This window comes from Sesamum indicum, linkage group LG4 (genome assembly GCF_026168435.1).
Source record: "Sesamum indicum cultivar Baizhima isolate 11 linkage group LG4, ASM2616843v1, whole genome shotgun sequence".
NCBI lineage: Eukaryota > Viridiplantae > Streptophyta > Magnoliopsida > Lamiales > Pedaliaceae > Sesamum > Sesamum indicum.
This window is the reverse complement of record NC_142660.1, coordinates 15,122,270-15,134,271: the sequence shown is the minus strand read 5'-3', so window position 1 is coordinate 15,134,271 and position 12,002 is coordinate 15,122,270. Positions and strand designations below refer to the sequence as shown.

At 29.5% G+C, this 12,002-nt stretch overlaps 1 protein-coding gene across 3 annotated transcripts; it reads right to left on the bottom strand.

Annotated features, from left to right (window-relative positions):
* Window positions 1-126: 126 nt before the first annotated feature.
* On the bottom strand, window positions 127-3,743 carry LOC105160829 (uncharacterized). Of its 3 annotated transcripts, XR_847718.3 has the most exons (5): window positions 3,277-3,734; window positions 2,694-2,763; window positions 2,499-2,592; window positions 2,127-2,282; window positions 127-403 (listed from the first exon to the last, which is right to left on the bottom strand). XR_847718.3 is itself a non-coding variant. In XM_011078328.3 (4 exons), exons 1-3 carry the CDS (start codon window positions 3,643-3,645, stop codon window positions 2,540-2,542), a joined length of 492 nt encoding a protein of 163 aa, XP_011076630.1. In that variant the 5' UTR covers window positions 3,646-3,732; the 3' UTR covers window positions 127-403; window positions 2,499-2,539. The 3 variants fall into 3 exon arrangements, 2 of the variants coding, with proteins under 2 accessions (XP_011076630.1, XP_020549066.1); XM_011078328.3 differs by lacking the exon at window positions 2,127-2,282 and having other exon boundaries at window positions 3,277-3,732; XM_020693407.2 differs by lacking the exons at window positions 127-403; window positions 2,127-2,282 and having other exon boundaries at window positions 2,562-2,592; window positions 2,694-2,758; window positions 3,277-3,743.
* Window positions 3,744-12,002: the final 8,259 nt, after the last annotated feature.

Here is a 12,002-nt window from a genome sequence, read left to right as displayed (position 1 = left end):
AACGCAGTAAGAAACTAATTTTTTTTCCACTATCATGGTCTCTACTCCTTTATATATCAGGCATGGAAAACCATTGCCATTAACTATTAAAAAACAAGAAAGAAACAATTACAATTTGCAGAAGCATGAGCAAAGCCAAGGGGAAAAAGGAACATTTCCCTTCTCTTTCCACCCCCTTTTTGGTATTCAGAAACATACGCCCAAAGAACTGTGTATATAAACAACTCTTCAACATAAATCAACAAAGACAAACAAGAACACTTCGGAAGTGAAGTGCCTGGGAGAGAAAATTCAGAAAATGACTTATTGTAAAGGAAAATGGTGCAATTTGTATCCCGCAGCCTGCATCACCTGTTGCAGAAGCCTGATAGCCACATACACACTGGGGTAGCACTCAAATACACTGCAGAAAGAAAAGCTGCAGTTACTGCAAGGAACTTGCTGATTCCATATTTTCCAGAGTAAACAGCTGGTTTCAAAGATCAAAATTATTTCACGCGAGCAAGCAAATAATGCCATGTTTCTAGCATTAGACATGGGAGCTAAAAAAGATGAAGATAGTTTTGAGCAGCTAAGGATAAAAATGAGCTGCTACTTTTAGCTGTAGGTCCGTATATTCATCTTTCAGATTTAATTAATTGTACAGCCTCTCTAAATGCTAATCACAAAGATAAAAGTAGTTTTCTGCTTGTAAATTTAAGTTTCATGCAAGAAATAGCATAAATTAGAATATTCATGCGAAATGTTGTAAAAAATGCCTTTTTAACTTCATCCAACTGCACATTCTTGGAAAAGTTAATTAGCTATGCTTTTGTTTGGTGCATCAAAGTCATTAAAGTTAAGAGACGAAAAACGAAAAGTTAGCAATCCAATTAAATTATCACAAAAAGCCAACTTGCTCCCTTCAGCTTTAGGCAAACTTACCAAATTCCTAAAGTTAGACTCCTGCTGTTTCAGTGCTCTATCAATATTTTACATCACAATTTAACCAATTAACTCAAGTAGCTAAGTTCCACAGCTGGAGTAGCTTACAGTTTTTAACAACAAAAAACAGAAGAATATGACTGCCGAAACAGATAGAAACACATTTATACATACATGGAAATAGTAATTTTAAATGAAGTCAAAACTTCTTCATGTAATTATACTTTGGTATAAGAAATGTATTTCTAATTCAGTTGGTCAAGTTATAGTGTGAATCACGAGAACACCATTTGTGATAGTCCTGGCATATCTAGCATATGTTCCTCGATGCAGCTTATCAGGATATTTGATGCAATTAATGGTAAGGGTAAAGCTAAGAGAAGAGGTTAACCTAAGTTAAAATGAAACAAAATAAATTCTGGTATGACATAGGACATGGGCCTCGATGGAGTGAGTAGAGGAGAAGATTCCTTGAGCACAAATAGAAGTGGGGTAACCAGATAAGGCTAAGCCATATTTAATGTTTTTCAAATGATAATGATAAAGTTAGAAGAGGACTGACTGCTGGCTTTTCCTTGGTTGTAATTTCAGAAAATTAGCACAAGGGCAAATGAGCGAGCTACCATTCATTGGATCGCTCTTCAAGGACAACTCAAACCAGCTCAATTAGACTAAAGTAAAATCTCTTCATGAGACAACCTTACTAGTATCAAATTGAAGGATTCTGAGTACTGTTACTTTGATGCTAAAAAAAGTACAATTGTAATGTGGGTCAAGCTTCTTAACACATTAGTATGTATTGCAACAAGAGATGATGATATAAAAGAAGATCAAGCATTTATATCAGCCCAACACCGCAAGGGAACACGTGAAGTAGGAAACACCTAATAACCACAACTGGATCAAATTGATGCTAAATGAAGACCATGTTGTAGAAATGCAATAAGTCATGACCAGATACCATGATAGATTGCACAGATGAAATCCAACTAAATGAAAAAACAACCATTTTGCACCTCAACACCATGCACAATGAATGTTTATAGCTCCTTTTCCGAAAACAATACCAAAAAGTTGTACATTATGTTGGTTATAGCGTGTTTCAACAAATGGACTTTTGTAAGAAGCACAAACTCTTCAATATTTTTCTATCACCAGAACCTATTCATACCTAATAATAGAGCTTACACGAGATGGTTTACCATGAATATTCATAAAAGCTGTTCATTCCTGTGATCTGTTATGCGTGAGTCAGTGGGTGCACAGAAACCTAATTGTTGTAAATTTGAGGTGATGATGCTCCTCCCGGGGGATATACACAAGACCATCCGTTCCAAGGAAGGGTATCTACAGGTAACCTATATGGATTCCATTTTCCTTTAATTCATAAAATATTATCTGACAATCAAAACTCCAAGTGCTTATATATAAATTAAAGACAGGAGGTAATGATCCATAAACATAGACTAGTAGTGATTGCAGTATCTTTAAATGATTGAGGCAGACCTCAATTCAATAATTTAATTCAATATATGCACTGTAATAACCAGAAGAAAGAAGAGAATTAAGCTTACTTTGCCATTGGTTTACGTTACCAGTTAAACCACATCTTATCCTATTTGGCGTCTTTCTTCACATCATCAGAATCTGAATCACTAGCATTATAACCTAGACGAAAAATACAAATGTCAATTCAGGAAAGAAAAAAGAGGTAGTAAACAGATGAACCACAAACATTCAAGTAGATATAAAACAAAACAATCAAACACCTGGATGTTTATCGCCTACTTTCCATACTGAAGACCGACTCTTCGAGGCCCTGTTGATCCATGCTCTTCCCTAAGACCAAAACTCATGAGAACTTAAACTAGGTCCAGAATCCATACACAAAGTCAAAGCAAAATCCCGCATTTCCAATCATAGAAACAATACTCATTCGCTATCTTCATTTATAAACTTAACAAATCACACAGAATTCTATCAGAAAAACAGTAAAAGGCAAAGCTAGTTCTGTAATCTTCACTTCCTACCACAGTTAATCAAAGTCCAATATTAAAAATTTTATTTAAAAGTTGATAGAACAAAGAAAATGAAACGAAGATTAAATTTGTACTAGGAAAATCCTCCTTGCAACTCCTCATTTCATAACCCCATTAAACCAAGAATCATACTTTTCACCGGGTATTTTCTATGTCCTATTTCTCAATCTTGGCACACAAAAATTGCGCAGAAATTTCAATACTTCAATCAATCAACCAGCAGAAATACACCAAATATACATATGAAAACATAACAAAACGAAGAAAACAGAAAGTATGAAACAAAAAATTGAAAACAAAGAATCAAACAAACCTTCTGGGCATCTCTAGCAACCCCATATCCGCTATAATACATCTGGCCCACAAGCACCTGCATAGCAATATCACCATTCTTGGCTTCTTTCAGTGTATCCTGGAACCACCGCTTCACACAGTCCGCCACCACCTCCGAAAGCGGCATCCTCCGCCGCTCCGAGTTCTCCGCGTCCTCCATTTGCCGAGCCGGAGCTTTTAGCCTTAGCTGGTGCGAGTCGGGTCTGGACCCAGTAGCGTCAGGAGAAGAGATGGGTCGGGTCTTGGATACGGGTCTCAATTGGGCGGCTCGGCGGGGCCTGGTGGTGGCGGAAGCAATGACCCGAGCAAAGTGCTGGAGATTGTGAGCAGAAGGAATAGATTTGCCCATAAACAATCAAATTGCGTTGAATGCTGCCTCCTCAATTTGATTTTTTATTTGGGGTTTTAGGAATGGGGTTAGACTTTTGAGAGCAAAAGGATATGAACCACCCCATTTATTTTGTTTTTTCCTTTCTTTTTTTTAAAATAAATATAGCATGTTAACAATTCAATATAATCATCTGATCAAATCAAATCGAATTGAATCGAATCAAAATCGAAAATTTAGTATATATTAAAACCAAACTGGTAAAGTTGGTTCGTCTGAAAGTCGACAAATTTTATCTGTATTTGGATGTAAGGATTTTGAACTAGAAAGAAATATTTGTTGAAATGATTTAAGATGACTTAATATAAAAAAGGGTTTGAAATTCATTGCAATCCAAAAAATATAAATCAAAATACACCAATAAAATCTAACTTAATTTACAAAGTGAAGATCCTATGGTTGTACAGTCATGAGTACGAATGCCACCAACGTGTGAAATATTACTTTACTTTAATAGTAGTTGTATTTTTATTTTAATAATGGTTGTTGATTAGATACAGTTATTTGATATTTAAGGATTTGAAATCGTTTGTAACGTGCAATTAGTTAAATAAAGTCAACAGAATTGTTATTCTGAATTTAAAAACCTCAATTTTAAATCCTTCCATTTAAATATAATCTTGGCGATGCTTCGCTTCGCCATTTTTAAAAGATTGAGTATGATTAGAAATTTTATTAAGTCATATTAAAATTAATTATATAATAAGTGTATAGAGTATAATTAATTTAGTTTAATTGAATTTAAAATTGAATTAAGAATTTATCAATAATGTTTCAATATGATCCAACATTTTCTCTCTATGACATTCAAATGTCAACTCTTGAAGTACCCTTTTACTTAGAAAATAAGTCCAAAGCCTACCCATATGGGCTGCAACTTGTAAATCTATAAGAAAAGTATAAGAAAAGGGCCTATTAAGAAACAAGATCGATGAAGTTGTTAAAAAGATATTAAATTAGATTTGGCCCAACAAGAAAAAAGAATAATTTCTATTAAATTAGATTTGGCATTGGTTGTAAAATTTAATTAATTTACTATAATGATGCATTATTTTTTTTTTTGAGTAAATCATAGTGGGTTCCCTGATGGTTGTCATAATTATAAATGCTTAGAGGTGGTAAATGAGCTGGTCGGGTTGGGTTTGGGTTGGGTTCAATATAGGTTTGATTTTAAATGAATTTGAATTAACGAGTTGAAAATGAATTGGGTTGCAAATGAGTCGGCTTGGATTGATGATACCCATTTTTTTATATTTCATATTTATAAAATTTAACATTTCATATAATAATAATAAGATGATAATATTTTTAATACAACTTTGTAATATAATATAATATGATTGAGTTTGTATTATTCAATCTTGTAAAGTATTAAATACCGCATTTTTCAAAATAAATCATGAGATGACTAGTTGTGCAATTAATTTCGCCATGATTCTTTCTAAAATTGAATTGTGAATTTTCAATCACAATAATAATAGTACATCTTAGTTCATTATAAGTTTATAATATAACTGTATATGTTCATTGAAATTTATAATATAATTGTATACTATCAATTTATTAAAAAAAACAATTAAATGATCACATATGAATTGCAAGTTTTGACTATCTTATAAAATTCGTCACTTTTTCTTTAATTTATTTCTCATTAATTTAAAAAATAATAATTTACTACTTAAATTTTGAAAAAGTTTGTTTCTCATGATAATGTGAAACGTTAGAAATGTAAAAGTACTCAGTAATATATAGTATAATTAAATCAATCCTATTGAACTTAAAACTCATCATCAACCCATATATATCACCAGTCCACTTAAAATCCATTACCAATCCATATAGAACTCATTATCAACCCACTTAAAACCCATCACAGCCCATATAGGACTGATAATGCACTCATAAATATAATTTATATTACTATATTTCTATTCTATTATATCAGTAAAGTTGCTTTTGGTAAACTAATAGAAAATTAAATATGACGAGCCTATTTAGGATCCATTTGAACCCATATAGGACTCGCGATCTATTTAAATTTATTTAAATAAAATCCTACTGAACGCATATTAGAAAATTTTAAACCCAACCCAATCCATAACTAGGTGGGTTGGATTGGAACCATGGGTTTCCACCCATATTGCCACCCTTATAAATACCTTATCATTTTTTGAAAAATTAAAAATACCCCCTAGAAATAGCTATAATTTAATAAATGTCCCTTATAATGGACTATCACGAGAGAGCATTTGTTAGACAATTGTTAATACTAGGAGGATATTTATACTTTTTAAGCAACGAGGGGGATAATTATACTTATTACAGATCTCAAAGAAATCCGTTATTGTTTACCCCAATTAACCATTTAATTATAAATTAGGTCAATATTTCGAGTCAAATCAACCATTCTTTAACTATACGAAAAATGCATAGTTAACGTTGGTTCCATTAAGAGAGTGTTTTGAACTTTGGATAAGCTTATAAATTTTTCAAAATATCTTATAAGTCGTTTGGTATAGCTTATAAGTTGAAGAACAACGTTAGCTGAATTGTTATTAACTGTTATTTCTGCAAGTGTAGCTAAAATATTAGCCATAGCACTATGGTAAATATTTTGACTATGACTAAACACCAAAGCTACTATTTAATAATAATAGTTAATAACAATAATTTATTATAATTTTTAAATTATATTCATATAGCGAAAATTCGATTCTTTTTTCGCAGTGACGTAGCTCCAAAGATATTTGATGTTGCTTGTTCAAAAAATTCAAACTTTCAACATCAACATCTCCCTTCTGTAGTAGGAACTAGGGTTGGAAAAGTAATGAATGCATGTGTTTAGTGCATAATTATGTCAATTAATACAATTTCATTACGCAAATAATCTATTATTAATCCCAGCAGCCTTCCTTAATTTCATGGTTAGCATCTCATGTATATTGGCAATCATCACTTTCTATCCAATCTTTCTTTCTTTTCATGTCAATTTAGCCCTAAAATAGGTTGGAAAATATTTTGGTATCAACATTTATGCGTTTATTAAGTTATGGATAATGAAAATTTTTAACTAATGGCACCACAAGAAATATAATTTTCTATTATTAATATTATGGTAAAAAATAATAATATTTAACCATAGATGTGTAATGGTTGTATCGTCATTATTATTTCAGCAAAAGAGGTCAAATAATCAATTGTATCTAATCGTTATGATTAATATTTTGGTCACTCTCAATTCGCACTCCGACCACTTTGAAGCGGGAGTGGTCGGCTAACATTCACTGGATCGCTCCCTTAATATCATATATTTGCGGAAGGGTTTGTGTGCACTACTAATGGAGAAAATTGGTGTCTAAGTGCAAGAGAGTGAATGGAACAAAATATTGTTCGAGGGGCTTTGTTTCTTGGGTAATGGGAGATGAATGGTCGGTGGTCGACGACGGAAAGATCACCGGGAAGTTGATAGGATGAAGAGAGAAGAAATAGATCTAGAAATGTAAGGACTGTGGTGCGTATATATATATAAACGGTGGGTTGTTGAATGGTTTGTTAATGAGTGATCGATTGGAGATGGGAAGGTCGTCGCTGGCATGGACTACTGGCAATAGTGAGGGTTGTTTTAGAAAGAATTTATTTTTTTTGCTCTAAATTTCTTGCACTGCATCTGACATGTTTTCCTAGGTTACTTGAGAGGACTTTGAATTTTTAGTTTTTTTTTTCTTGTCTAACCAAAAGAAAACTAAAATCCACTAATTAGTACCAAATTCCAGTTATTACTATATAATTTAAAAAATAGTTAGATAATTTATAAATATATATTTTTAATAAATGCTCTAAGTCGCTCTCGCACTTAAAAAGTTCTCTTTATGCCACTTTCACCCTCCTGCTCCCGCTTTATGTAACTGTCATCGCTAGCCATTGACTGTAAGATCATTTTTGGCCCCGGCAAGCGGCTTCTCTTTATCAATCTAGTATCGTCTTTTTCAATTCAGTTTTGTCTCTTTCTTTTTTTACCAATTCAATCGCATCTCTTTTTTCATACTGAACAATAGTTATCATGATAGCATTAAAGACGTGACCATCACCAACTCGAATCTTATTGGATGGAGTAACATGAGGTAATAAACTTCATAATAATTTTAAATCTAATAAGAATGCATTTATAATTAATATAAAATTAAAAATACATATCTAGATGTATTTTAATTTAAATTAAAATGGTGCTATATAAATGAATACTAAAATAGTTACATCACGTTGATGGATAAATACTATTGAAGAAAAAGTTAGAATTAGGAGAAGATGTGATGGGCAATAAGAGAAGTGGGGAAAGTAAAGTAGACAATTATTTCACATCATATTATCCCACACAAATGTGCTTCATTTTTATTCTATTTTCAACTTTATTTAATGGAAGGACTGCTTGGCGCACGACCATGACCACGACCATTTCGTTTTATTGGTTACGGAATTTTTATTTTTATCTCATATTTTTTAAAAAGTAAAATTTTTGATTTTATAACACTTCTCTGTTAGATATTTAATGGAAAAGGCCATATGATTGATTATTAAGTGTAGAGACCAAATTGTTTGGTCATTTATGATTTAAGTATTAGATATAATTATACTCTCTTTTTTTAAAATTTGATATAATTATATATAATTTTTTTGTAACTTAATAAATTATATCTGATACTCTTGAGATTTGTTTTCGTGTAATAAATAAGTCCCCCATTTAATTAAAATTTACCAATTTTACTGATAATAAAAAAAGGCCGGATAAAAACCTATATTTACCCCAATTGACTTATTACTAATTTATTAAATGTCAAATAAAATATTTTTATTATCAAATTATTTTTATACATATTCACACGTTAATGCATGTGATAGAATATATCCTGATTGTTATAAGGGTAGTTTAGTTAGAAAAAAATTATTTGACCTATAATAAGTCAGTAATAAATCAATCGAGAACAAATATCAATTTTATTTAGTTTTTTTTATTAATACGAAATTCAATAAATTTTGAATAGCGGAGAAACTTATTTGTTAGATGGAAGCAAATCTCAAAAATACTAGATATAATCTTACAAACATCGTCAAAATATGTTAGTTCAAAATGTGATTTTATTTTACTCAATGTTTTAGTGTTTTTATTTTTCGATATTCTAAGAAACTTGTCATTTAATAACTTAAATAGATAGTTTTCATATGATTGAATGCATTTAAAAAAAAATGCACTAAGAATTTTCTCTTAGTTGGGAGTTGTCATATCAAACTACTGCATTTAGATTCCATGGGGATGAGATGATTTAGTAGATATTTTTGCATCCATCATCATATCATCTCCCACTTCCTCTTATTTCACCCAACATCTCAAATCAAACCCTAATTTTTAGCCCACATTAAAAAGTTTGTTTTCATTTTCAATTTAGGTACATCACAACCAGCACTTTTTTATGTTTGACATAATTATAATTATTTCTTCATTATTTAAAAAATTATAAATAATTTTTTGATATTTGATGAAATTATATAATTCTTGAATGAATGTTTGGAATTGTTAATTTTAATCTTACTGTATTTGTTTCTTTTAAAAAAATAAATATTGTAAAAAGAAATTGGATAAGATGGATGGAAAATTTTTTAAAAATTATTCACTTAATCAATAAATAATTTTAAAAAATATAAAAAAAATAAGTAAACTTATCCATAAGGGCATTTTTATCTGTTCACTACAAATAAATGGGTGAAGACCTAAAGAAAGCTAATGGACGGGCTAATTTATTAGACGATCATTAAAATAAGAGGAATATTGATAAGCTCTCAAACAACAAAAGCAAATCTGTATTTATGTCAAACATCGTGGGAGCTCATTGAATTTATCCTTTTAATTTTTATTATGAGTTTTATTTTTGTACTGGTCGAGTTCGTGTGGGAAAAGAAAATATGTTTGGATTAGTATGTTTTATGATGGATTTTTTTAATAAAAAAAATGTGATAGAATTAAAATGTATTTAAATTAGGTTATTTTGTAAAATTGTCACTACAAAAAAAATTGATTATCCCATACACAATAAATCACTACATGCAATTTCAAAAGTATAGTAAATTAATATTATCTATCACGATCAGACAAAATTGATGCAAAAATTTAAGTTTGACTGTGGTTAATGAGCACTCATTATGGTTTAACCAATAGCCAATTTTTGCCACAGTTTTTAGTTACAACAAATGTTTTGGCCTCGCTTGCAAAAATAATGATCATCAATAGTCATTGACAATCGTGATTAATTAGTATCCATCACGATTTTCTACTTCGAACTATAATAATTAATCATAGTGAAAAATTATATTTCTTCTAACGTGTCTTTACACACAAAAAAAATATATAATTGAATTATATTATAATTTATTTTGTATAGAAAAATTGTGATATTTTGTAATAAAACCAAAACAAACACGATCTTAGGATTTGAAATAGTATAGAACTGAATACATGCCTTTGGAAAATGAAATAAGAAAAGGCCTTAGGATGTTTACAAGTCGTGTCACTTATTGGTCTTCTTCATGAAAAGTGCCTCAATTACTGCTTTTAAAAAGTTGAAAGCAGCTAATGGGACAATATTTGAACAGGCAACAAAAGTTGGAGGACATGTCACAACCAAGAAAATGGACAAATATGGCTACTATTTGCTTTAAGGATCATCAACAGGATGTTCTCTGATGCTTTCGACTATTTTCGTGTAATATGTTCCATGTTACGTGAAATTTGACTGCAAAGATGTGTAGAAAACCTATACGGGTTATTTATTTATTTTTTTTGGGATAATTCGACTGAATTATATATAAATTCTTTTGAGTTTGAAAAATTATATTTAATTGTTTTGATACTAACGGACGTTAGAAATCCCTAATAATTTTGATACAATGACTTGAGGTTTATTCAAATTATGGATAATTTTTATGAGGTTTGTCATATTGCGATTGTTTCCTTCAATGTTTTTTTTTTCTTTTATAATTAGACCCGCATGGTTCAATATTTATTCAAATATAATAATATTATATTATTAACACCATTTTAAATAAAGTACAACGGCTATGATTCAACGGACAAGAAATCGTTCCTAAGTCACGTCCAATGAATGTTGCAAATTATAAAATAACGACTACTTTTTAACACGTAAAATATGTGAAATTTGAAATTGAATTTCAAGAAAATGAGACAATATGTACTCCACAAGTTGCGACGGACAACAATAATTATTACCTGCATGACCCAAATGGTATACAAGTAGTCATTGAGCTTTTCGTTACTAATCAATAAGGAGCAGGTACATCCAAATCGGGGAAGTGTGAATCTGATGACGAGTCTGACGAATATAGTTTTGATGAGGATTATGATTTTTTTTTTTTTTGTAATTTTTTTCCCAATTGGTAAATTTTTTGCTATAATTTTTAATGAATTTAAAAAACAATTCAGAAATTAAATTTTATCTTTCCTAATATTAAAATATTCTTTTTGAAATTAATTTATTTTTTATAATTAAAATATATTTTTCATAAAATTAAAATAATTTTTTGAAATTAAACTATATTTTTATGAAATTAAAATATATTTTTTGAAAATTAAGCTATATGTTTTCTGAAATTAAACTATATTTTTTCTGAAATTAAAATATATTTCTAAAAACTATAACTTTTTCTGTAATTTTGTTAAATTTTGTAATTTGTCACAATAGATAATTGTGTAATTTGGGCAATTATTGTGTAATTATGTAATAATTGTGTAATTTAGGCAATTACTGTGTAATTATTTATAATTGTGTAATTTCTACAATTATTGGTAATAATTTTGTAGTTGTGTAATTTCTAAAAAATATTGTGTAATGTTGGTTTATTGTATTTCTGTAAAATAATTGTGATACTAATTAGTGTAATTATTTAAAAAAAAATTAATGAATTTAGTACACATTTTAGCATAATGAAAATTAAAAACATAATATTTACAATGATCATAAAAATAAGGCTAATAAGAACAATAATAATATTATTTACATAATAATATCAATAATCACAAAATTAAAAAAATATTATAAATAATAACATTATCATGTAATAATGTCAATAATCATAAAAGAGGCTAATAATTTCGTATATATTATTTACATAACGGTATCAATAATCAGAATCTTAGACTAATTAAATTTCCAATAATAATATTATTTAAATAACAATATCGATAATCACAATTTTAGACTAATTAAAATTTTCAATAATAATATTATTTATATAACTATATCTAATCACAA

Bases quoted from the DNA above. Each gene is read 5' to 3' on its own strand.
- LOC105160829 (XM_011078328.3), bottom strand. From the start codon at position 3,645: ATGGGCAAATCTATTCCTTCTGCTCACAATCTCCAGCACTTTGCTCGG. The intron at 2,764-3,276 runs GTTTGTTTGATT...TTTTGGTCTTAG, and splicing joins TTGCTAGAGATGCCCAGAAG to GGAAGAGCATGGATCAACAG. The intron at 2,593-2,693 runs GTGTTTGATTGT...TTTTTCGTCTAG, and splicing joins AGTAGGCGATAAACATCCAG to GTTATAATGCTAGTGATTCA.